The sequence below is a fragment of the Drosophila ficusphila genome, unplaced genomic scaffold, assembly GCF_018152265.1.
Source record: "Drosophila ficusphila isolate 14025-0441.05 unplaced genomic scaffold, ASM1815226v1 contig_197, whole genome shotgun sequence".
NCBI lineage: Eukaryota > Metazoa > Arthropoda > Insecta > Diptera > Drosophilidae > Drosophila > Drosophila ficusphila.
The window spans coordinates 6,213,952-6,240,344 of record NW_025064091.1 but is presented as its reverse complement, the minus strand read 5'-3'; the positions used below and the strand labels follow the sequence as shown (position 1 = coordinate 6,240,344).

The window sequence follows — 26,393 nt, the reverse complement described above, 5'->3', positions numbered from 1 at the left end:
TTAAGCTTAATGGTTAATGTTTTGTTTTTTCATTAAAAAATTATCATTTTTAAACCTTTTTTTGATTTTAACAAAACCTAGAGTGTTTTCAAGTTCTGCCGCCTTGAATTTAAATGTGTTTGGCTTTTCGTATTGTTTTCTCGCTTTATGGATACCTAACCCTTTTGCTCGCCCGGATGGATCCAGAAAAATATGCTTTTTTCAGCAACACCTTTGCGGAACTCAGCAGCTTTATTGCCGCCTTTTGTCTTTGGGTCCTTCGGTTATGTCCTTTGGTCCTCCTCCCGAGCCCGTTTTTTGTGTTTTTTGTTTTCTTTCACGTCGGACACCTTTTCGACTTTCTGGCCACATTGTGTTGATTTTCGCAAGGAGCCAGATAGACGCGTCCTTCTCGCCACCTTCCCTTTGAGTTTCTCGCGTGGTGTTGACAGGTAACTCAGATTACCTGAGAAAGTTAAACAACTCGAATAAATTCATGCATGAGTGTGCGCGGCGTGGTTGAGAAAGGGTGTAATGTTTACTTAATTATTTTGCTGGGAGAAGAAGGGCAACGTGATCAACAATTTTCGTTGCCTACTTTTCCGGGCAGAAAATTGAAAGGAAATTTATCGAGTTACCTGTTGGTTGTTGGGGTAAATCTAATTATAAATGCCCGCGGCATGGTAATTTCAAATTTAATTGTAAGTAAACAAAGTGTATGAATAGAGTTTTGCATAATAACTTTTTAAGCTTTGAGAATGAGATCTCAAAAAATGGAATCAGAATTATAAAGATAACAACAATAATTGGGCTCAAAACATACTTTAAGGAACTTTAAGGAACTAAATTTATTTGTGTAAATTTATATATACTTCAATCATTTTTAAAGTGCAAACTTTTTATGGCTCTGATTTCAATCTGTTTTGAGAAAAGTCACATGCGAAATAAAGAGGTTCACAAGTGCAGCAAAAAAGGACAGGGGATATCCTTCGGATTCAATCTGTTTTGCATATTGAATCAATAAGGGACTTAAGTCGAGATGCAACGGTAGATGACCAGTCTCCATCCGTCCCTTTCGCTCCCACTATTGCTATCTTTTTCCTGCGTCCTTTTCCATAACCATTTGCGGTGCCTGCAGCTTTTTATGGATAATCGATGCTTAAAGTCGAGACACACTCAAAGAGGAGCGGATGGAGGGGAATGAGGGGAAAGGGGGGAAAGGACGAATGGCGAACAAAAACCTAACGACAGCTTAATCCTTTTAAAACTGAGACCACATAAAAGCTGCAGAAACAACAACAACAACAGCAACAGCCAACAGAGAAATAAACCGCAAAGCGGCAAGAAAAAAAAGAGTAAGGAAAGCTGGGAAAAGCGAAGAAATCGACGACGATGGATGATGGGCGATGAGAACAATAAGGTGCTTGAGGGGAACACCCATTTTTCCACTCGCCTTTGCAACCATTTTCCCACCCATTTTTAACATCCCGAGGAAGGCAAAGAGTTGAAGCGACAGCGTGACACAATAAAGACAACCCACGACAAAGGCTGGGTGTAATAACTATAAAAATAAACCGATGCCAAAAAAAATAGAATGGAGCAAAAAAAAAAAAGCGAAACAGAAAGCGAGACGGGGAAAATCCAAAAACAGACTGCGGAAAAGTAAGCCGAGAAAGGGGATTAAGTGGGAAAAGCGAGGGGGTTATAGCCCCCCAGGCCAGCAATAATACCTAGGAAAAAGCCGGCCCCCCTCGGTGAAAAAGCATTTTGTCCATGAATTTGCTTAACTTTCGCTATGAAAAGAGCCAGAAAAATTTGAAAAAACAAATCTGCTCTTGTCGCGAATATACAATTTGTTTTTTTTTTTGGTTCACCCCCGTGAGAAAAATACAACAGCCAGGATAACGAGCCTTAAAGCTGAGCTGGGTTAAGCCCACAAAAAATTGTTGCCATAAACAAGTCATACCTTAATTAAAGGCCACAAATATTATGAGTATTATGGAATTCTTTAGACAATTATTTTACTTTTTTCAAAAGTTAACTGAAAATCACAAAGAGGATTATTGCTTTAAACATTTTAAACTTTAAACAAAGCTTCTTACAAACCTTTCAATTTCAACGAATTTATTTAAAAGCATTTACGTATTTCTCACAGCACGCAATATTTTCTTTTAATAAAGCTTTAGTGAAATTTACATGACCTACTTCTTGCCTTGCCTTTATTCATTTCCCTTTGTCTTAAATAAGATTTCCCATCCGTGCTGGAAAACTCAGCTGCAAATAACTCCTGCACTGTGTGCCGTGCCACTTATTTGTTTTTCCCGGCAACCATTAAATATTGAGCAACACTTGAAGTGCAGGTCCTTCCCTCGATCCCTGGACTTTCCTCCAAGTTCCTGGGCCATAAAGCGTAGCAAATTTGTTGCTCTTAAGATGCTCATAATCGGTTTTGCCAGGATACAGCAAACACACTCACATTCACACACACACACATACACATAGAAGAACGTTTTATGGCCTTAAAGCTGTTTTCTGGCCAAGAGTTTCCACCTAAATTGATTATTAGACGGCGGAGAGGAAGAAGTGATGGTGAAACTTTGTAAATTTCAACACGTACACAAAATCCCATAACAAAGCCTTTTAATGGCAGCCGAGAAGAACTAACAAACCACATTAGCAGAGGGATTGGATTGAGCTTGTATGGTCGTTGGTCGTCGCTCGTCGGTCGTTGGATTTCGGGGGTGGGAACTTTAACTAAAGTTGCCACGCATATTTGCCGAGATTTGCTACACAACAGGAAGACATAACACACATCCTGCCAGCGCACAAATCCAATAATAAATCCAGGACACTTAACGCTTTGGCCGCAGCCACCATGACCCACAAACAGGCTGAGGGATTGCCCAAAAGTCCTGGGGAGCGAGGGCAAATTGGAGTTCGCCAAGTTCCCCAAACGAGGGATGCAAATCGCCGAAAACCAAACGAAGCGTCAAGGAGCGAAGGAGAAGGGCTCTTGGGAAAAGGGAGGCGGGAGGAGATGGAGCCGCAAGGATAGTGCCACAAATCCATAGCACCCATTCTCGGGCATTTCTTTTCCATGCCAGCACACTCTTCCCGGCTTATTTCGGTTCAATTGGCTAGGCTATAAGCCGGGAATAAAGTTGTTAACAACACTTCAATCGATCGAATTTGCATAAATTGCGAGCAGCGAGGAAGCACTAAAAATAACTATTTCTCTCGCAGTGGTTTTAAATTTAAAGTTTAACAGTGAAAGTCTTACATTAAAGTGTTTTAATTACGTTGGAATTATTTTGTACCATTATGAATATTATTACCTAATTATCAAAATACCTAAATCAGCAGTTATTAGATTACTCTAGTTAGGTTTACAAGAAAATGTGCTTTAATATTTAAATGGGTCTAAATACCCATAATTTATTATAGAGCATCTCTAACGGCCATTTAATCCTCGTTTTTACTCAGTTGTCGTCTCTGGATTTTCGGTAATTTAATTGAGCTTGCGGTCACAGCGCCGAGAAATCATGGCAAATTACTTGATTCTGATTTGATTTGTCCGGATAACAACTCGGCCGATTTTCTCGGGATTTCATCGCCCCCCCCCCCCCGCGCCAGAAGGGGATTTCCTTTTGTTTCAAGTGGCCACAAACACTTTTGGCCAGAAGGGCGCATCCTTTTTGCCATGGCAATGGCTAAATGATTGCGCCAGGATGGGATTCCGATTGGCAGTAGGCTCGCTCGTCTGATTGCCCAAAACTAATTTGAATTTTATTGATTCGATTCGCGGTCCTGGAGCCAAGGAGCCATTGCCAACATTTCGCCTTTTTTTCCAAATCCCTGGCAAAAGGATTGTGTCCCGAATGCTTTTGATCCACAATTTCGGGACTCGTTTTCCTTTTTTTCTTCTCTTTTTTTAATATGCCAAATTGTCTTTTAATGTGATAAACGCATATGCTCATTGAAATCGCATTATCGACGCATCACTCGAGTGTCCTTTTTGGGGAATTTGCATTTTTACCCGTAAGTAGCTTAAGTCGATGTGACAAATTTTAGGTTCTCCTTTTGGGATCTTTGTTGTCAAAAGCCTGTCGCTTTGTCGGTGTGTGTGTTTGTGTGTGTGTGGGGGTGCGTGTTTGTGTGTGGCTAAGGACTTAGGCTAGTTTTCGGCAGGATTATCGGGGTTTTGAGGCTGTGATTTGGGATATGAGTGTTATAGCACGGCTTAAACTTTTCAGGGAACCGCCCCCAAGACCTCTTGACATGGCAAATACACCTTGCTTTCGTTTCTGTATATCCATAATCTCACGAATAATTACACACGAGAGAATGAAATTTGATTAATTCAATATTTGCACTCGCTTTTCGCCCCCTTCAAACGTAAACGTGCCTGGGCAAAAGTTTTTCCCCGGATGTGTGTGAATTTCCATGTTTGCTTAGCTAATAAATTCCGAGAGCAAAAGTAATCAAATAATTGCAGAATATACAGAAACAGAAATACGCACCCACCACATACACATGTTTTGGGCATGTTTTATTGCCATTTTATTTCATAAAATTTACGAGCCACAAGAAGTTTCCCACTACCAACCGAAAAAAAAACCCAAAAGGCCCAGACACACAAAGGAAGTACGCAGAAGATATAGTGAAAGTGGAAGCAGTTTGCCAAGAATAATAAAGTTGAACAAAGCAGTACGAGTCTATCAGTCAAAAGTGGCGGAAATCATGCTTCCCTTTTTTTTTTTTTAGTTGGTAACTTAATATTGATGACGCTGCTTAGGAGCAGCCACAACTCTAGCAAACCCAATAATCCTGACAAATCGCGGTTAGTTCACGGGGTAACCAAGTGACATTTGCTTTATGACGCGCACTTTATACTGCAGAAATTGAAACGACTTACAACTTTTTTTATGCCACTCAAAAGGGAGTATTTTATAGGTAAACTTATTTGGGGGAAATGCCCGATTATGGACATTTTATTCATGACGAATTCAGTTAAACTTGCAAATTTGTATTTTACTGCTCATGAATTTGTATTCATACAGAAATAAAATCTTGTAAAAATCGTATTGTTATTAGCGAAGTTCCCCGCGATCTAAAGTACTGAGATACTTATTCATGGCAACATTATCATGAATTAAAGAACCTATTTGCTTTTTATACACTTCACTTGATTTTCACACACTCATGTGTGTGCGTGTATCGTGGGTAAAGGGCTTAAGTTATTTTCTTTACAACCCATTCCACTCCCGTCGTCGTTTTGTGATGTCTGAAATTTCATTTCGTACGACTCGTGCATATCGAATTCGCCTTTTTTTTAGGGTTATGTTTAGGGTTGTCTCCCTTTGCCTTTCCCTTTTCCCCTCAGAAGTCTTAAGGAATGGGGGCCACCCACGTTGTCACTTTTGTGTGCCTTCTACGTGCGGTTGATTGATGTATTCGCTTGTTTACTTGTCAAGCCGCAACAAGAATGTACTCGTGGGTTTGGGTGAAAAGTGGGCGGGGAGAGCGGCAAAAGCGGGAAAACCGAGGCAGAAACGGCTTGGGAACGGATTTCAAAATAAGCAATAGTCAGCAGTAATCGTGATATATCATATCGCAAACCGTAGGGGAACAGCAGCCGCATGATATGGGTCTTTTTCTGCCTCGATTTCATTTTCCACAGCCTAACTTTGCCGCTTTTTTCCTTGTTTTTTTTTTGCCTCTGTTTCTTTTTTTTTTTTTTTTTTTGTCTGACAGCTGCCGCGGGGCATTTTTGGAATAAATTTTAAAGCCCAGCAAATGTAAATTCCGTCTCGAGCGGAGACATAAATCATAGCAATTCATTGCCCTCGAGCACGCACTCCAGAGCAATTGACGCCAAGACAAAGCGCTTCCTGATGGGGTTAAATTGGCCAAGGACTCGGGGGACCTGCGCAAAGGATTCTTAAATAATGCCAAAGCAAGTGACATTTGCGATTAAATACGATTTTATTGCAATTCCACTTGTAGAAGCCACAACTTAACTTTTAAATTTCGTGATGGTAGAATTTTTCAAGTTTCCTGCGAATTACATAAATAAACTAAACTTCTCTAAAATATAAATACTAATGTAGAAATAAAACTAAACTTAACTCGGTTTGGCCTTATTCTGGATAGCAATAAAAAGTTTTTAGGAAACATGAGAAACTTGTTTTTGTTCACAATCTTTAATAATTTGCGACCAGACGCATTCCGAGATGATCTAATGAAATTGCCTGAATATCTGCAGAATCCCATTTGGAGTGGCTTAGAATGGCGCTGCCCTCGCTGTCTCGCATTTCCATTTCTGTGCGTGTTGCTTGAATCTCATTACAATTGCAAAAGGAAGGCGGGGAAAATGCGGGAAAAGCCACGCAGCCAGGGCTCCTTGAGGCCAAGAATACGCATTTCATTTGCAAGAAGCCAGCGGCACTAGTTTTCCCATTTCCCATTTCCCCGACCCGACCCGACCCCCCAACTAGCCGGGGAAAACTCAGAAAAGCCATCTAAAAGTTAATTACAATTGCCTCTGCCAGCGCTGCTGCAACTTTAACTGCCGCAACGACTTCACATTAAGCAAAAACGAGGCAAGCGAAAAAAGAAGCACGTGGAAAACGAAGTGGAGTAAAGCCCAAACGAAATGGGAAATACCCTGGAAAAGCTGTAGCTTTTAGCTTGTGAATGAATGGAAGATCATTTTGAAAATCAAACTTATCCAAGATTATTCTCTCTTGAAAAATCATACATACTGTTTGTATCATATATATGTTATTTAATTGAAATTTAACTATGAATAGTTTAACATTTATTTATGTAAGCTGCCTATAAAATGGGGAACCTCTCCAGCTTTTCCTTGGTATAGGGTATCCCGAAAAAAGCCAAACCGCCGTGGAGTTCGAGCCGTAAGCAGTGCCACTGGCTGGAGCAGTAATATCAGAAGTAACTGGCACTGCCAGTATCTAACTGCAGCAGTTTTTCGCTGCGAGGGGGCGTATAAATATTAAAAAGAAAATCTGCTACATGGCTACGTGCGACGCATTTCAACGCAGGCAACGCGACCTAAGTGAACCACTCCCACTGCCACTCCCACTTTTCCACCCACTTTCCCACACACCATCACACACACACACAGTTAAAGCCAAAGGATACGAAGCAGGTCGAGTCGAGGCAAAAAAAAATGAAGAGAAATTTACTTTGACATATTTTTGTGCTTAGCAAAGCAAATACTTTCATTATTTTTGCTGTTGGGCACAAATTTCCCTCTCGCCCACTTTTATTCGGCCCGCAGGAAAAGCGGGCAAAACGGAAGGGAGCTGCATTTGAGTGGCTCAAAACATTCTGCGGTCCACGCCCCCACACACAGCTTGAGTGGAAAATGACGGAAAATCTGGGGAAAACGGTGGTTGGGGTAGGGAAAACACAGCCAATGACCCAAACGTGGACAGCATCTGTAGTAATTTGGCAACATTTTTCGCCTCTTCAACTCAGCTGATTTTAGATAGGTCACGAAAAAGTTACCGAAAAAACGGAATACGATTAGAAAATTTTCATATTTATCGATTATTTGTGGCATCGTAAAATATTAAGGAGATTTACAAAATTATCAATCTATGGCAAAAATGTTGACAAGCCATTAGTTGATATTGATTTCTAATAAATAAATGATTGGGTTTGCATTTTCGAAAAAAAAAACAAAAATGGATAAATAAACAATTACTAATTATTATCTTAAATTCTATTATCCTTGCTAAAATTACCAATTTCTTCTTCTCGATTTCGTTTCAGATCGTCGAGTGTCTATGAGGACAGCTGAAAGTATTTTGTTTTTTTTTTTTGGGGGCGTGGCTCCAACTGTCCCACGCCGACTCGCACGCACGCCCACAGGAGCAAGTGAGACGGCAGACGCTAGTGCGAAAGAGAGGGCGAGGCAGATGTGCGAGCGGCGGTGAGTGAGCGGATTCGGATTTCGGATTCCGGATTCCGGGGGCGGAGTAGGCGGAAGTGGCGCAGAAGGACGCAGGACGAAGACCATGGATTGGACTCGGTGGCAAATGGCCAGAGAAAGAGCTGGCAACCCTGGACAAGTCAGGAACAACCCTGGGCGCAAGGATTGCGATCGCGAGACCCGATTGGAGTGGTTGCCCATTTGATTCGTTGCGGCTTCACACGTAGGTTCTATCAGTCAGTCAGTCAGTCAGTCAGTCAATCAATCAGTCAGTCAGTCAGTCACACACTCAATAAATCAATCGTGCCACAGTGCTCGATTGTCGTTGTCCCCCCACATCATCAGTTAAAAAACAGAAATACAATAGCAAGCAATCAAGACATGCACATTATTGTAAATACTCAAAACTCAAAACTAGTTTCATAAAAGTAAAAACAGATAATCAAAAACTCAAAACCGAAAAAAAAAAAACAAAATAAAAGTGCAGTGTTCAGTGTTCATCGAAGGAGGAAAAACGGACGGCAGAGGAAAATCGAGTGGGAAAAATACCAAAAGTGAGAGGGCGGCCAAGGGCTGCCCCGCAACAACTAAAAACCAAAACAAGAAAAAAATCAACGAGATCAACAACTTAAATCGACAAAAGCAACAAAAACAACAACAACAACAACAGCATAACGCCCCCAACACTGCCAATGCCATTGCCATTATCAAGATCAACGTTCGTTCATCATCGTTCGTTTAGATTTGACACAAGTGAGTCTAGCTTAAATCATTAGCATGCTATATAATCTATATATAAAAAATATATATATATCAAGGGACTTTCGCTGTGTTCTAAGTACTTTATTTTGATAACCAAAAGAAGGCAATTTAATCGTTGCCTCTCTTAGGTTTATCAATTTCTAGAACCTACAAAATGCCCACCCCTTCTCCATTTATATTTTCTATACATTACTAGTTTTAAGTACTTGAACTGTAAATATAATCCCTTTGCAAAAAAGAACTAGTTGTCATGCATCCAAGTCCAAAAGTCTTGCAGTTTAAAAATGACTTGTAAATATGTTCCCCTGTGTGAAAACTAGTTTCGCATCTCAATGATAAAAGCCACCTTTGAATCTCAGTCAGCCTAGTACGACCTTACATTCATGGAACAGTAAACAAATCGTATTTGCATTATGAATTAGGAAGCTTAGTATTTGCAGCTACTTTTCACGTGGCATGCTAAATAGTGAAAGGAAATCCTGATGAGTGAATTATTAATTTGAGCAAAGCACGTTAACTGAAGCAGTTTCGTGATTAAACGCTATTCATTAAGGTGTTGCCGTGAACACTCCAATTAATAAATTACACTTGTTGATGGTAAGGGTTGTTAGAGGTTGCCTTTATTATTAGTAGTGTTCCAATTAAATTCTGTAAAAACAAACCAAATTATTTAAGCAACAAATCGAGACATAACAAAAAGTAGAAACCAAATAATACAAAGCTACAAATTGGTCGGGTTGAATTTATACACAACTTCGAGTATTCACAAGGACTCAGCCGTAAGTAAGTGAGTTGAAGAACTCAGTGAGTTACTCATTAGGGCGTCGGGCTGATTAGTGAATGGCCCTTAGTGATTAGCGACTAGTGTCAAGTGCCATCCATCAGGGCTGCTTTCGATGAATCACTTAGTCGACAGCTGCCGCGAATGCACCCATTGGGCGACGGAGACCGAGTTGCGAGTTGCCATCCATCAATTAGTTGTGCACCACTTGCGACACGACACCCACAGCCAACCAAGCAACCAACCAAGCAACCTTCCAACCAACCCACTTTGCATATTCGTTTAGTCGGGCGCAACCCCGCGTGTCCACTCCCAATCGCAATGGCAATCTGCAATCTGACAAATCAAATCTTGTATGCAAAGCAGCTAAAGCAACAGCAACAACAGCAACAACAGCAACAACAACAACAACAACAACAACAACAACAACAACACCAACGACTACAAAACGACGAGCAATTTGTAGAAGCATTTGTGCCAACAGAACGCCAACACGCAGCCAAGTTGGAAAAGCAGGCTGGCCAAAAGGAAAAGCACGCAAGGGAAAACCGGGAGACAAAGCCAAACATAAGCAGACATATGGCAGCAACAACAACAAAAAAAAAAGCTGGAAATTAAGCAGCAGGTTTGCCAATTTGCAAATTAACCCAGAGTTTCGTTTGAAGCAAGAAAAACTGTAAAAGAAAAGTGCAGAAAGAACCAGAAAGTAGAAGAAAATCTGAGAAAGCTGGAAAGCAGATAACAGATGATAAGGAAAAACTAGAAAGCAAAGCAGCTCGAAAGGAAAAGCAGGAGGAAAACCAGAGGCCAGCAAGCGAGCAGAAGACGAGGGCTAAATAGTTGCGTGACCTGCGCGTTTTGCACAATAAACAGCGTAATTGCTCATAAAGCGACTGCCGGACTAACCGACCGTTTACGGCAATTACAAGTGGAACACCATAAGGAGAAAGGCGGCAGGAGAAAGGCAGCAGGAGAAAGGCGGCAGGAGAAAGGCAGCAGGAGAAAGCAAAAGGGGGTAAGGGGAAAGGGTAGGGAAAGGTGACAAGCAATTAGTCGGCGGACAGGAGGCGGGGGGTCAATCGGCCCCCCAAAACCGGATGTATAAGCCGGACACGCTCACGCGCCGCGGCAGCCTGAGATCCCTGCGCAGCGCCCCGCTCCTGAGCACCGTGCTAGAGAGCACCCTCTCGCTGACCCGCATCCATCCGATCGCCTCCTTGGAGCTACCGGGCCTCGACTATGCGGTCCACTCTCAGTCGGCCTTCGGCGCCTACGGGCTCGCCCATCCACGAGATCTAGCCACCTGCACCTCGTTGCGCAGCGGCCTTGCGGCGATCACAGCGGCATCCGCCTCCGCCGCCGGCGGCGTCTCCCAATCGCAGAGCGCCCTCCTCGGGCGGTACGGACCGAACGCCTCCATTCGCCACGGCGAGCGAAAGATTGTCCAGCCGAAACGGTATGTCCTCCATTCTAATGATCTAAGGTCACCTGGTAGAGTCCTTCCCAAAGGACCTAGAACCATCACTCATCGGAGGTTTGGTACATCCAATCTAAAAAATACTATTAACTATTTACTTTAAGGTGAAATACGTATATAAAATGAACAAATGGATCGGGTAAATTAAGCCCATTAACTTGATACCAAATAATTTACTTTTTATTTTGAAATTTTATAAGTACCTAGACAAGGTCACTTGCTTCACTTGATTTCTTATTCATACACAACTATATTATTTGATGCTGATAAAGTTACCTCTTGGATTGTTTGAGTAATTTATCTATTATCTTACAAGGTGGTATCATAGATCCACAAGAGTAAACATATTTTTAAATTCTTTTATTATCCAATTATGAAAGTAAGCAACTACATTTGATGACCAACGAGCAGTCATTTACTTTTATTGCATCAATAATTTGCGTCAACCTAATTTGATCGCTTGTAACAGATCATTATAAAATTACAAGACACTTGAGAAAGAAATGCTGAGTGCTTCAGTTGGGGGGTAACTACTGCCAGTCCCTCACCGGACTCCATCGCTTGAGGTTCCCATCCCAGGGCAGATCATCGATGTTCGCCTGGGCGGCGATGGCGGCCTTCACGCGGTTCGAGAACTCCACGGGCGATTCATCGGGGCGTCGGCTAAACGGCGGCATGTACCAGACGTCACAGCAGATGCACCACGAGCTGACCACCATCAGCATGTACCGGAGCATCGAGTACCGAGTGCTGTCCCAAAAGGCCTCGCCGAAACGCCGGTCGTATCGAATGGCCACCGGATAGACGACGTCGCTGACGGCGAAGCTGCCCTTCTTGAACTGCATCACGGCGGTGTTGTTGATGCAGGTGCCCTCGGGGAAGATGAGGACCGGCGGCCGGTCCTTCGAGGAGCAGTGCATGCGGAGGAGCACTCCGAGAGCCTCGCGATCCGCCAGCTGCTTGCGATCGAACCACATGTGGGGGAGACCCGCGAGAGAGCCCGCTGCAGAACGCCCAGGATGCCGGTGTGCACCTGACCGGTCAGCGAGTAGTTGGCATCGCACATCAGCACCAGGACGTCCAGCGGACTCGTGTGGTTGCACACACAGATGCCCATGGTGGGTCGGTGCTCCGTGTTGTGGAACCGCCGGATCATCGGCAAGCAGCCCGCCGTGATGCGAAAGCACTGCCGCAGGACGAACTCCACTATTTGCCGCTTGAAGCAGAAGTCGGGAATGCGGCCGAGCACAACGGAGACACCGCTGATCATCAGCAGGCAAATCCAGCAGGCGATTGTCCTCAGCGGCAGCAGCAACACGTAGCGAGTTAGCCAACTCAAGAACCAAGCGAACCGGAGCCGCCAATTCAGGTAGCGCTTCCGCTGGCGAAGGTTCCGGGTGAGGAGGTTCCACTGGCCAGCGGGAGCAGGAGCGGCCACAAAACGCTGGGTCACGTCGTCCTCCAACACCAGACCCAAGCCGGAGGTAATCAGATCGCAGCACTGCTCCATGCGGATGTTCAAGCGGTTCTTGATCGGCGGAGTGGAGATCATCTCTCCGCCATCACTTCTCTTGTGCTTCCCGTGGTCCGAATCATTGTTGGTGTCCTTCTGGTTCTGCTTGTCCTCCATCCCCTTCGTCATGGGCATCCACTTCTTGGCCAGGCGACGGCGTTCCTCCTGAGCCTGCCGCATGCGAGTTATCTCCAGCTGCTCGGAGATCCAGGTGAAGAGCAACTCGAGGATGTCCAGGTAGCGACTCTGCAGCCAGAAGAAGGAGGTCCACAAAAGGACGATCCCGACGACCGCTTGAATGATCATTCCTAGACCGACTTCAATTGGGATAATTTTCGTCATTAGGAAAGTGTGAGCTCCTACTTCTATAAACAACAAAAAAATACTAAAGTCTGTCGAGCAGGCGACCGGGGACGCGACTAGAAATAAAAGCAAGGCTATCCGGATTTACGAATTTGTAAAATAAACAAACTAAACCCTTGAAATTTTAAACAGGGTAAAATTACTTCCCAGTTAAAGAAAACAAACATAAATAATTCTACTCGAACTGCATTGCTAGATACTCTCAAGAGTTCACCCACAAATATGGCAATTAAAGTCCTAATTCAATTTGGCGCCGACTTTTTGCCTTTTGCCTCGCTTTTCCCCGTTTTTTCTCAACATATTTTTTTTTCTTGTGTTAAGCGCCCCAAAAGACTTTTGATTTATTTAGCCCGAGATGTGAAGGAAAAAATAAGAAAGCGAACAAGAAACTTTGCCGTCGTCTTCCCTTTTTTTTTTTTTTTTTTGTACTTTTAGTCCGTCCTGCGACGCTTTTGGGTCTTTGGGCTCGGCTCTTTTGGGCTGGGGTCTTAGCCCATTTTTTGTTTTTTCATATGGCAATAATTCAATTATGCCATAACAAGGCCGCAAAATGTTTGCCTTCGGGCGACCCGAAATCACTTAAAAACCACAGAAACTTCTGGCTTTGTTAATTCGTTAATTAAATGCGGGGGGTTTTGCGATTTCGCCACCGCTCCTCGAGGATTACGCAATGAGCGATGATGACGGCTGCCTTGGTGGTTCGGTGGTTCGGTGGTGCTTCCTTCCGCCGTCTCCCATTGATTACATTGGCTGGCAACAATCTTGGCTTATCAAATGCAAACAACGACGACAGGCAACGTCAACGTCACCAACAACGGCAACGGCAACGACAACGACAACTCATTTAGGCTCGGGCCCGGGCCCTTAATTAGCATAGAATGTGTTTTAAAAAGCCACTTGAGCTAAACATTCAAAACACCTACAGGGTGTTTTCCCCACTCCCCACTCGCCACTCCCCCCAGTCTTAGCCTCCATCCTCCTCACCTGTCTCTCTGGGTGCCCGGCTTTTCCTCGCTTTTCCACTTTTCCACAGCGACAACGACAACGACCTTAGGCGCTTTCTGCGCGGGAAAGTATCTGCGTGGCACAGTTTGGCAAGTCTGAGGCCGGACAGATTTAAATACTCTAACTGCCGAAAGCGAGGAATTAAGAGGGGCACCTGTGACTAGGGAAAGAGGTTGGCTTTCCCAGCCCAAGAGCATACCCTGAAAACCAGTGAAAAACTGAATGGTTAATGAACTTAATATTTAAAGTAGATTAGCATGTTTTACGCAGTCGAATAATATCATAATATTATTAATGATATCATATCATATATCTGAATTTCCATCTGTGTTTTGGAAGGTTGATTTTCATTGTATTTATAATTTCCAATAATATTTATATTTTAATGAGTGGCTCCATTCCTTAAATCTATATGTTTCCCAAGTTCTTAAAATGATGTTAAATTTGTTATTATATTATTATTATATTATATTATTTAATAATTTAAAATATTGAAAACATTAACTTGCTTTTATCACCTGTACTCTCTACTTTTCCCAATGCCTCTGAGACTTGGTTACATTATGAGATTATAAGGCCCCATAATCATATATACATATATAAATTCAGGTACAGGTAGAGTACACCTGCGTCGACGTCGACGCAGCAGCGACTGCGGCAGCACGTGACGCTTAAGTGTTGGGATAAGCATTTCCGCTCTTCAGACGTTACACGAAAAAAGCGCCCCTCTTGTGACAAAGCGCTTGTTGTTGTCGCGGAAAAGCGGTGGAAAAGCGCTGGTCGAGAAGGGGGGATGGGGGTGGGGAAAATGAGGAAGCACAAAATGAAATTGTGACGCTGCCGCTGCGACACGCCCACATGACGAGGCGCCGCCACGCCCACCTGCCATTCAAAAGTAATTTAGCGTTTAAAAAACATTTTTCTGCCTGACTTTTAAAAAGTTGCGCGTAATGCGAGTCGCGTGTGTGTGTGTGTGTGTGTGTTTCTCTCTCTCTTTCTGTGCGTGTATGTGTGGGTGTGTGTGTGGTTCAGGTGGAAAAGCGGCTAAAAAGCGGGGAAACGCGAAGAAAAGCCCGCCACTCACCTGGTTGTTGTTGTTGCCACGTTCCGATTTCGATGTCGTCGTCTGTCTGATTCGCCCGATTTTATTTTGTTATGGCTCGGTGAAGAAGAAAAAAACACACTGCTTCCGAAAATTGTTCCTTATTGACTTTGACGTTTCACCAACTGACTACGTGAGTGTGTGAGTCAAGGGGTGAGGGGCTCGGGGGAAAATCGGGGAAAATGACTGTGGAAGTGCTGTTTAGATTATGAAAAGCCTACGCTTTACCAAAAAAATAGAAGCTCAAAGTAATGAGATTAGGGAAGTTGTTAGCACTCAAGCACGGAATAAAAAGTCAGGAACAAGTATAAAAGTTGCTTTAAGTGTTGCATCAAAATTGAATATATTTTTACACTTTAAAACAATCAAGCCAAGATTGTTTGTTACTGTTCAACAATATCTATTCTATGGTGTGTATGTATTTACATTTTAATGAATTCATTTGTGTTAAGCTACATAAACAAAGCGCAGACGTAAACAAATTACAAATAATAAGCAAGCGAAGCCATTTGTTATGAGAAGCAAGCATCATAGAGTTAAATAAAATAAACAATCAAGCTGAATAATGACAATGGGCAAACATTCAGCCAACACCCCGCATTAGCATAATTTTGGGTAATTATTTCCATAAGTTTTTTATCCCACGTTTCTCGAAAGTCGAGGAAAATGTATAATTTCCTAACGATTTTTTTCAACATCCCTTCTGAAAGTTTGTAAGCGGCTGTTTCACAGCCAAGTTAATTAAAAAAGTGTTGCCATTTGACCCTCGAAACTCGCGAAGCTCGCAATTCAAATCCCTTTGACACTTGGTGGTAAAAGCCACCGGCACTTTGTATCTCATAAATCAGATAAAATTAAAAAAAGTTATGGTTATAGGAGTATTGGGATTTGGTCACTGCAAATCCATTTTTTGCATAAAGGTATACCACTTGTAAATCGGATAAAAATACGAAAAGTTATGGGCTTAGAAGTGCTGCGATCTGGTTACTTTTCTGAAAAATAATTTTTTGCAAATTTTGAAAGGATTGGAATTTTTGAAAAGATTTGCCAAAAGTGGATTTTCAGAAAAATGACCAGATCCCAGCGCCTCCAAGCCCATAGCAAATTTTTATCCGATTTATCACTTTGTTTGCGCACCGCCAACATTTGCATAATGAAACTGGAGTCAAATACAAGAAATGTGATTTATAATTTTTCTGTTGTCGAGCGGCGGGCATTTTAATTAGTCCCGGAAGAGGACCCATCGCCTAATTATGTGGAGCTGGGGTCTCTCCTGCCATCAAGTCATTATTTAATATAAGCCGTCGCCGCCTTGCTCTCCACGCTTTTGATAAATTATTTCCGCCTGATGGACGCTACGTGACGAAAGTTGTCAGAAAAGCCAAAGAAAAGGGAAGGAAAATCGTCTTATGTATTTTTGATTTGCGGCCGCATCGAGCAGTTTGCCAATCATCCATTCTCGAGGCCTCGTTTATTTGCGGCAATTAATCAATTTGGCCAGTAGAGCGGCTTATCCCCGAATAAGTGATAAAGATTTATCACTCAGCCGCCCCGTTGGCGAGGTCCTTAAAGCGCATTAAAGCGCCGGACCCTCGACGTTCATTGAACCAAACATTTTGACTTTTGCGTCTGAGCGCACATGAAAAGCGTTCGGGAAATGGGGAAATGGAAAATGCGGCAGCCGGCGTATATTTTGACTAAGAACCGGCAAAACTGCAGGCGTAATAAGTAGTGCAATGGCATTCAAGTCGCACTACCAAATGCTCTTCATTTTTTTTTTAATTATATAATGCTATTAGATTCAAAAATTACATTACAAAAATCTTCGTTGTACAACCACAATTATTAATAAACAGACACAGAACAAATAATATAAATTATTAGTTAAGTACAATTAACTTTAAATTCGATCGAAGCTTAATTTACAAATAAACCTAGAGTATTCAAAGCTGCAATCGCTGTAAATGCTGAATATAAATCTTTAAAAGTGAAGAGCAAAGGATGTATACTGCTCTGTCCGACCCCCAATTTCCCGTCCGCCCAGCCATTTTCCCCGACCCTCCCATCATTTAGCTGGCTGCATTTTTCGAAGTTTTTTTTTTTTTTTTAAACGCCTCCATGTGGGAGAGAAAACGGGGGTCAATGCACCCGGGAAAAAAGGGTGGCAAAAATACGCTGGAAAAGCGGGGAGGGGGAAAAAGCCAGTCAGACGACGTAGACGACGACTCGTTCACGATGTTTACGTTTTGAGCCGCGCTTTTCGGGGCTTGTCAACGCCATCCTCCCAACTTATTACTGGAAATTCCTGCCGCGGAGAATTTCTTAGGTGCAAAAAGTTGCACTTCACCTGCAGGATTGGGTGCTTACAGCGGGTCGTGCAGCGGTGGTTCACCGGTGGTTCAGCAGTAGTGGTGGTGCAGTGGTGGTGCAGTGGCTGGGTGGTTCGGTGCTAAGTGAAGTGTAGGCGCAAAGGCGAAACACGCGAAACTTGTCGGTGCAATGTAATAAATTTCGAAAACGTCCAAACGCTCGGCCCATAACGAATGGCTTGCCCAATGCACATGGACAGAAGCCACCCAAGTTGGCCAAGCCCACCACCCGAGGGCCACCCACTTGGCACCGCCCCACTGCATCACCTTGTTAGGCCGCTGCTGCAATAAGTCTTTTATGGCTTAGAGAGCCAGCGAAAGAGAGCTGCAAACTTTTATCATTAAAGTTGAAAGGTAAAATTTGGCCATAAAAAGCGCGCTAAGGGAAAACGGCAAAATGGGCGAAAATCGGTAAGAGAGTGTGGAAAAACTCGCGAAACGTGACTCACAAAATCCGCTCACGTGACCGAGTCAATAAAGTGTGCGAAAGATTCGCGAGTAAATGAATTTCCCCCTCTTAATGTCCGTCTTGTTTCGTGTCGATGCTATTTTACTTGGCCAACACTGCTGCCAAGTTTCCTTCCGCTTTGCTTAAACTTTGGCAAAACCATACGATTATTTTATCCCTCGGGAATATTTATTGCCTTGGTTTTTGAGCTTTATAATTTCGAAATGATTAATTAAGTTCTTTAATACAGTGAAAACAAACATTTTAATTTTTTGTAATTTTAGTTCTAACTATGTTTTTTTTGTGTATATTCAGTAAATTCGGTAATAAAAACCTTTTTGTATTTTGATTTAATTTCTTCGAAATGAACAAGTTCCAAAGACCTGACCAATTTTCGGTCACATGTGCCAGCCTTGTCCCAAAATCGATCATTGCGACCCCGGTTGTCGAACTTGACTTTGCCACTTGCCGGCTCCCAAATGCTCCATTGTACAGCCTTCTCTTGCTCTTTGGCAGCACTTGCTCCGAAATCCGCAGGGTTTCCCTGCACTTTCCTGCACTTCCCAGTTTGTTCGTTCAGGTAACTGAACTCACACGTACTGCCTTTTCCCCATTTTCCTCCTCGGCTGCCGCCGCCCCACTTTATTTCATTTCATTTCCTGCCATTTGCAATTTTCCATTTCGGGTGAGCTGCCAGTGCACATTTTATTGATTTCGAATGCAATATTTTCGGCTTGAGGGATGACGGCAAGGGGTTTTAGATGGCAAATATTCGCTTATGGCTCTTTTCGCCCTGCTCTTTTCGGGATCCGTTCCGGCAATTTGTTAATTGTATTTCATATGCAAGCGTCGCATGCATTGCAAATTTTATTAGCTTGACTGCCATTGCAAATAGAAGTTTGGGGAGCTATGTTCTTCTTCCTCTTTTTTTTTTTTTTTTTGTTCATCGGAGTGGGGTGCATACAATAAATTGAAACATAAATGGAAATCAACTTAAATATGCATGACATGTAAATAAAGCTTGTAGAATCGATGCCTCCGAGGGTTAGTCCGTTGTCCTTCGTCCTTTCTGTTTAATTTTGTTAAATGTTTGTGCACAGCCTTTGCTTTTTTCGGCCTGTCTGACAGCCCTGAGCTGAGTTTCCTTGACATTCGGACTTGGCCTCCAGAAACTGCCTATTCACACAGAGAACAAATTTATAAAGCCAGAACAAAAAAATAAAAGGAAGCAAAATACTAATTAATGCCAACAAAAGTGGTTACAATAAAACTAAACAGAAACAATTGATTATTGCTTATTTTTTCCGTGTGCAAGTTTTACTCATAAAAAATATATTTTTACCCTTTCTGCTAATTCTACATATTCAACATGATGATGAAGAATTATTTGGGGCTTTCCACTGGCTCGATTAGCTTTACATTTTTTGGCCTGTGTCTTTAAGTTGGATTTACTGACATCCTTCAAAATCTTGTGCCCCTGCTATGCAAATTCCAAATATTACTTGCAAAGTAAACCCGAGAAAAACGGGGGAAAAGAGTGTAAAGAAAACCAAACAAAAGTACACACAAAAAGTTTAGTTTGGTAAAAAAAAGAAACACACATATAACTGCAAATATTTTCTTACGCTTGTATGAAATGTAAGCATGTAAATACCAGCACTCGCACACACACACTGATACGTCGAAGAACACCCACAGACATGCATAACTTTGCTGCAGTCGCTGGGAAAATGGGAAAGCGGGAAAAGCTGGGCTTTTCCCCGAAGACACAGCCTGCGTGACGACGAGGGCAGCTTGAATAGTAAATCTAAAAAATAAAAGATAATGTGTCGCCTAAATCAAATTTCTATTTTTTAGAGCATACTTTTTGGGGCACACCCTCGCAGATATAAAAAAGTTTTCCTAACTCGCTGGATTTTTCTTCTCTTTCTCTTGTTTTCTTTTTTTTGTACGGAAAATATTAATAACAAAAGAAGAATTTAAACTTTCAATGAAGAGAGTCCTCTCATCCTCGTTCTTTTTGCGTGTGTGTGCTTCTTGTATATTGTATTTGTAAACAAATATGGAAATTGCTGCCGCTGTTTGTGCTGTTTTGAGGAGCTGAATGACAAGCAGCCCCCGGAGAGGGGGGCAAAAGGGGGCGAAACAGGAGCAGTGGGCGGGGCAGGGGCGGGGCACAACATCAGCATAAATGCCAAGTTTTAGTGGATGGCAAAAGTCGTCCTTGCACTTTACATTTTGGGTCTTTAAAGGACTTGGAAATTTGTCAAGGCAGCTAGTTTTTTTTGGTGAAAAGTTAAAGCGGGACGTAAAAAGAAAATGCTGAACAAATTTTATTTGCTCCAAAATGCAGCTTATGATTGAACAAGAATATGTATTTAAGACCTAATCTATGACCAGAATTAATTGCATTTTGTGGCTTTTACTCCTTTGAAGTTTAATGAAGAAAAATCCATTATCTTCTTTTAACTTTAATCCCTCTGTTGTGTTTTGTTGTTGCTCTGAAAAGGCAATATTTTGTTACCAAAATTCAGGCAAGTTAAATTGAAAATCAGCTAAAAACACAGAGCACAAGACACTGCATTTTTTGCACATGCAAATTGAGCGACTATTAAGAAATTAATCTACCGACAGGAAGGTAAGCCCAGATGGATGTGACAACACTGCGGTCCCTTTGACAGTCCAATACTTAAGCGGTTTATGCCGGGAGGGCGGAAACTCTGGCCGCATCGATCGATCCGTTGACTGCACATTTCGCAATATCCTGCTGGGCTTTTTAATATCGCAAAGGCAGGCTTTCACTTGTTTACCGCTTTATGCAAATTTCATTGTAAGTCCACCGGAGTCCGGCTCCCTCTTTGATTTCTGTGCCATATATAGCTATATAGCTCTCTATATGGATGTGCGTGTACATATATGTATATATGTATGTACACATATACATAAAGGGGGATATATAAACACACTTGTATCTGGCGGAGTTGGCTAGCTATTTACTTTCATGGGCAATAAAATAAACATTGGGGGAGCATTAAAATATTAAAACTTTTCAAGTGGGTGGCATAAATCAATAAGGAATATGTTAGGCAGATCTCTGGCATATCAATTGCCTGTTCAATTTGCAACGCTTCTGCATCACAGGCAATGCACAATGAACTGATGCACTGAAAAAAAACCATCCCTTCTTCTATTCTTGTTTAATAACAATTCTGAAATTTATTATTTGTAATGTTAGTAAAAGGGTAGTTTAACCTCTTTTCTCTACCCGTACAAACGTTTCAAAGTTTTTAATAAGTATTTAAAAATGTTTAAAGTATTGTTTACCTGGCGGGCAACGCAACATTTTCCAGTTGCAACGCCCATTTGTTCATTACGCATACGCACTGGTGGGCGATGGGGCTCAATGGGAATTAATTATGCGCCTAAGTGAATATTGTATAAATTCATCATTTGCGGGCAGAGGTCAGGCCAAGGGCTGCAGGCACAATTAAGAAAATTACTCACCAAATGGTAATGCATATTTAAGCCCAAGTCTTGGGGTCAAAAGGGTGTGGGCTTACCAAAAGCTGCTTAAAACAAGTAATTCAATTGGCATCTGCTTTATTAACATGTGTGCAAAATTACTTCCTTTATTCATTCGAACTGGGAATTTCTCGATTGAGTTTGCAGCATTCGATAACGGCATTCCGATTGCATCTCATTAGTTTGACTTAAATGCCTGGATTGTCATTGTACGAGATAAACTTATTTAATAAGACCATTGACTGTCGAGTTCGTCAACACATTTGATGCATTATTATTATTATTATGCATTCCATTAGATGCTATTATTTGCTCTTAGCTTTCCACTAAGATTTAGTCAAGTATGGTTACTAAAAATACTCTGATTTGTTATGCCAAAACGGCTAAAATCATAAGCTATTAAACGAGCCATGTTCCCATAACAACTTATGTCCCGGCGATTTTATTCCTCGCAACTTCACCCCTTTTTTGACCAGCACTTAGGGCCAAAGACCATTTGGCCATCGCAAATTGGCCCATTCTGTTGGCCGCCCACCACTCAAGAGTTTGCCCAGGTGCAGCTCTACCTTCCGATACATATACACAAATATATATATTTATATATATGTATATATGTACATATACATGGGTTATATAGGGCTGTACCTATGTGGGAATGGGGATCCCCAACCCGATGCCTGATCCTTGGGCAAAGTGTAATTAAATATCCATTTAGTGTACATTACGTTTCCTTTTGGCCACCCTGAGTCGGGTAGACACATTACCAACTTTGCAATAAAAAAAAACAGAAGAGAGAAGTGAGAAGTGAGCAGGGAGAAGCTAGAAGGGAGAAGGGCACACACATACACTTGAGAAATAGACAGAGGCGAGGAAAAGCCGGGAAAATCAAGGAGAACAGGAAAAACACGAACCGCTTAGCTGGTTCTGAGGCAGAAGTTTAAAGAGCTGCTTATGTCTAAATTAATTTAAAAAGTTCGTTCACTTGAAAAATCGCAGTGCCCCGCCCACTCCCGCGCAGATTTTCCTTTGGCATCCTCTTGTCGTCCATTTGCGGCCGCTTGAGAGTTTTCCCGCGGCTTTTCCACCCAACCCCACCTCCCATTGCTCATCATCCAGCTTCAGTCGGTTCCCTGGTGTTCACTCGTTTATTAAAGATTATGCTTATAATGACGATGACAATGACGACGACAAGCACGGGATGCTGAAGGTGGGGAAAACGAAGGAAAATGGAGGGAAAACCCCCTTGGGCTGACGATGATGCTGCTATTTTCCAACATTTTTCTTTCGCTCTGTCTGCCAGCGCTTCATTTTATTTTATTTTATTTTATTTCATTTTATTTTTTACTATCCTTCTCGTTCTAAATTTATCATTCGGTCTCGCTCTTTGGAGCCATTAAAGCCGCTTTCTACTTAATTTCCCCCTTAACCAGTAACTGCTCTGGGCTCTTGGAGCCTTTTGACAGGACTCCGCCCCCGAGTGCTCTTTTTTTTCTTGCAATGAACTTTAAAATGGTACTTCAAATAGATTGGCCACAAAATATGTTGATAAGATTAGGCAGATTTTTAGTTAGTTAGTAATGGTAACTTAAATATTTTTCTTGATACATTAAACTAGTAACCGAACAAATCTTAAAAGGTGTTCCCTACTTCCCACAGATCCTCATTTGCCCGAATCTCTGTCCTGTTTTTCCTCAATCCCGCATTTATGTGGGTTTCTAGCTTTCCCGAGGGCTTTCAGCCCTTTCTTCCCCTCACTTTTTCGCCACGATTCGCCCCGACAGAGGACTCGGTGACCCATATAGATATCATATATGGGCTAGACACCAACTTTCGCCCCGCGAAACGGGATTTGTGCCACTGTCGTCATCGCTGTCGCCGTTTGCTGTCGTCATCGTCATTGTCATCAAATCGGGGCTTTATCCTTATTCTCGAAGCCAAGTCATTTGGCCATTGTGTGCTGGCCCGAAACCTTTGCGGTGAGAGGTGTGAGATGGCTGCCATTGTGTTGGCCGTTCCCCCTTGCCCCATGCCACGCCCCCTTCTTCCCTCGGACAGCCCTTTTACCGCCCCCGAGAGCCGGGCATTGTTTTTGCTCTCTGTTTCATTTCTATGTCATTTCCGCTGCCCTTCTGCCGGCCTCTCTACTTTTTCAAAGGCACACTGGTTTTTCCCAAGCAATTAAAAAAAATGATTTAAAAAAAAAACCTTTTTTTTTACTAATAACATAAAATAAGCAACAATTTAATTCAAAACCCATTAGTTAATAACGAAGTTTAAGCAAATACTACAAAATCTTCAAAAGAATAATGTTGCAAGAGGTCTATATCAGTGTAATAAATACAACGTTTTCATACAGTTTTTCTTGTAGTGTACGCAATGCCTGTTGGCATTTCACAGCTAATTTCGACGAGAGTTTTTCGGATCGTGAGATTAGTGGACAGCGGCAGGGCTTTCGCTGCTTTTCGGGGGGAGGGAGGTGGCTTTCAAGGGGCTCTTCCGGCGACCCGGGAAGGAAGAGAAAGGGGAAGGAGAAGGGGGTGGTGATGGTGATGGTAGTGGTGCTGTTCCTAAAAAGAGGGCCTGGTGTTTCGGGCAGGACAACCATAAGTCATCCGACCGCTTGCCAGAGTGCGCTTATGCAAATTTGTGCCAGCTGACAAATGGGACAGCATTTGCACAATGCCGAAAAAGAAAAGAAGGGGAGCCGAAAGGTGGGTGGTCGGCTGGTTTTTTGGGGGCGTTGGGGCGTGTCTATATAAATGTCATTTGTGTTGTTGTTTTCTTTTCTTTTCCTTTTTATTTTTTTTATATTTCTTCTTTTTTTTGGGAGGGGAGGGGTGGAAAGGCAAGGGTCTCCTCGCTTAGCCTGACATGATGATGATAAAGTGCACATTAAAAAATATTTTCCCATTGCCTTTTTCGTTGTTTCTCGGTTGTTGTTTGTTCTTGATTCCGTTGTTGTTTGTGTGTGTTTTGTTTTTGTTGTAGTTGTTGTTGCTGTTCCTGTTGACGTTGCGGCTGACTGCTCAACTCTAGTTGGAAATTATTTATGGGCGGCGAGCGCGTTTTGAATTTTAAAACTATGGAAAAAAATATGCGTCTTTGGCATCAAATGGCTTATGGGAATGGGATCAAACGGGGTTATGGAACACATAATAGTGTTAACTAAATTAATTTATTTACTTCAAAAAGATCTCGTTTATACTTTTACTGTCATTCTAAAAAATAAATTAAGTAAGAGGAAAAAAGAGAAACACTAAACCAACTTCTGTGTGGTTTTCCTCATTTTTTGTGCCCAGATTTTACCCACATTTTGGTCGCTGTATGTAATCATTATTACACATTATTATATAATATAATGCCTACCCATATAATTCACACTTGCACACACACACACGTGCCACGCCCCCTGCCTCGTCGGCCGCCTCTTATCAACATTCTGCAAGCCGCACAAATGAAGTCTTCTCTTTTAATTTTCCCTCTGTAGCTCTCGTTCGCACAGCAGCACATAAAATTATTTTCTTCATATAATAAGTGTAATAACTTTCATGTGTCGCCCGTTTGAAGCGGGAAAGTCGGAGAGTCGGAAAAGCGGGAAGCCAGGAAGCCAGGAAAACGGGGAAAACGGGGAAAACGGGAAAGCACTGCGCCAGAATTGAAGAGCACCGCACATGAGAAAAGTGGGAGGGAAATCGCTCCTTAGCAGTCAAAGTGAATGCGAAATCTGAGTCGCAGTTTTTTCTAGAAACTGGGGAAAACAGAATATTTTAGGTCCTTTAAGATTTCGGATTTGTTGCTTCAATTGCATTCCCGAAACTAATTAACTCTTTAATATTAGCGGAAGGGGTTATCAAACTATTTTTAAATTTGCTCACACTCGCCATGCGTTTACTTAAGACACCATTACCCTTGAATCAACCCTCGCCCGCTTTATGTACATATAATTTGCACATGCGTGTATGTGCAGCACTTAAATGGAATTGAGTGCGGAGTGCGTTGTCCTCATTTGAAGCTTGGCGCACAAATCCCGCATAAGACAATAAAGGGTTCCCCCAGTGGGTGAGCACCCAGTGTGATCCCGATATCCTTAAAGCGTGATTTTCCAACCAGCAGAGAGAGCGGGTAAGTGCTCAAAATAAAAGGACAAACAGCAAGCCAAGCCGCATTGAATGCAATTTAACCGCAAGCTATTTAACCGCAAGTAGGGCAAGGTATGCATGCTAAGCTGCACCACTGAACCACTGCACCACTTCAGGGGTCATCAGGTGGTTCGCTATTTCTGTGGCTCGCTGGGAGATTGACAGGTTGTGTGGTCTAATTAACAGCAAACAAAGGCCGCAAAATTGCACAAAAAGTCGCAATCGAAATGTATGGCTAGGGCAAACAATTGCAGAAAAGTGGAAGGCAAACACGAGACTGAATGCTCTTCAAAATGAAATGCACTTGCCAAAATACAAGTTGTTTTGGCATTAAGAAAAGCATTCGCTTAGTCTGGGTCATACAAAAAATTAATATCATCAATTTTTATTTTATCAAAACTTTTAAAAATGTTTATTTAAATATTAAAGAATTACACTCCTTTTTTATACGTGGTATATAATATTTTCCCCCTCTTTCGTCATTGACGATGGCTGATTTAATATGCTAATGACGGAACCCATGCAATCTGACCCTATTTGATTTTAATATATTTACTGGAACCCTTATATGCGTGGTCAGATAAAACCTAGACTCTCGGTTGTAAAATGCAAAACGGAATTATGCACAATTATTTTGGCATTGGCTTTAGCTGCCCCCGCTTTCCATGCAATTAAATTGACTGCGGTTAACAGAAGCAATTATAGGACAACAAGAAGGCAATCTTGAAGGACTCGTTGCACCAAAGGACACTGAAGCAAAGTGGATTGCTTTGGGAAATGGAAGAGGGGTTTTCACATTTTTTAAAATAGAATGAAGGTTGATCCGTTGCCGTGTGGGGCATTGCGCACCTTTAAATGTGAAATAATAATAAAAAATACGAATTTCTTGGGAAAAACACTAAGCAATTGTTATGCAACTCTTTGTTTTCCCTCATAAATAATAGTAACTGAAATATCTCGAAGACTTTTATGA

General features: G+C 42.2%; 2 protein-coding genes across 3 annotated transcripts in view; one reads left to right on the top strand and one right to left on the bottom strand.

Annotated features, from left to right (window-relative positions):
• LOC108097954 (innexin shaking-B) overlaps positions 1 to 26,393 on the top strand; it is a 140,354-nt gene that overhangs the window by 76,495 nt on the left and 37,466 nt on the right. For both annotated transcript variants that reach the window (XM_017200561.2, XM_017200562.2), the window contains one exon: positions 7,780 to 8,692. The gene's annotated coding sequence lies outside the window, so the exon portion shown is untranslated. The remainder of the gene's footprint in view (positions 1 to 7,779; positions 8,693 to 26,393) is intronic.
• LOC108097952 (glycerol-3-phosphate acyltransferase 3) lies at positions 11,348 to 15,070 on the bottom strand. The gene is given in 3 exon segments (XM_017200557.2): positions 11,348 to 11,941; positions 11,944 to 12,837; positions 14,925 to 15,070. Coding segments are annotated over 2 exon segments (1,323 nt in total). The 5' UTR covers positions 12,815 to 12,837; positions 14,925 to 15,070; the 3' UTR covers positions 11,348 to 11,489.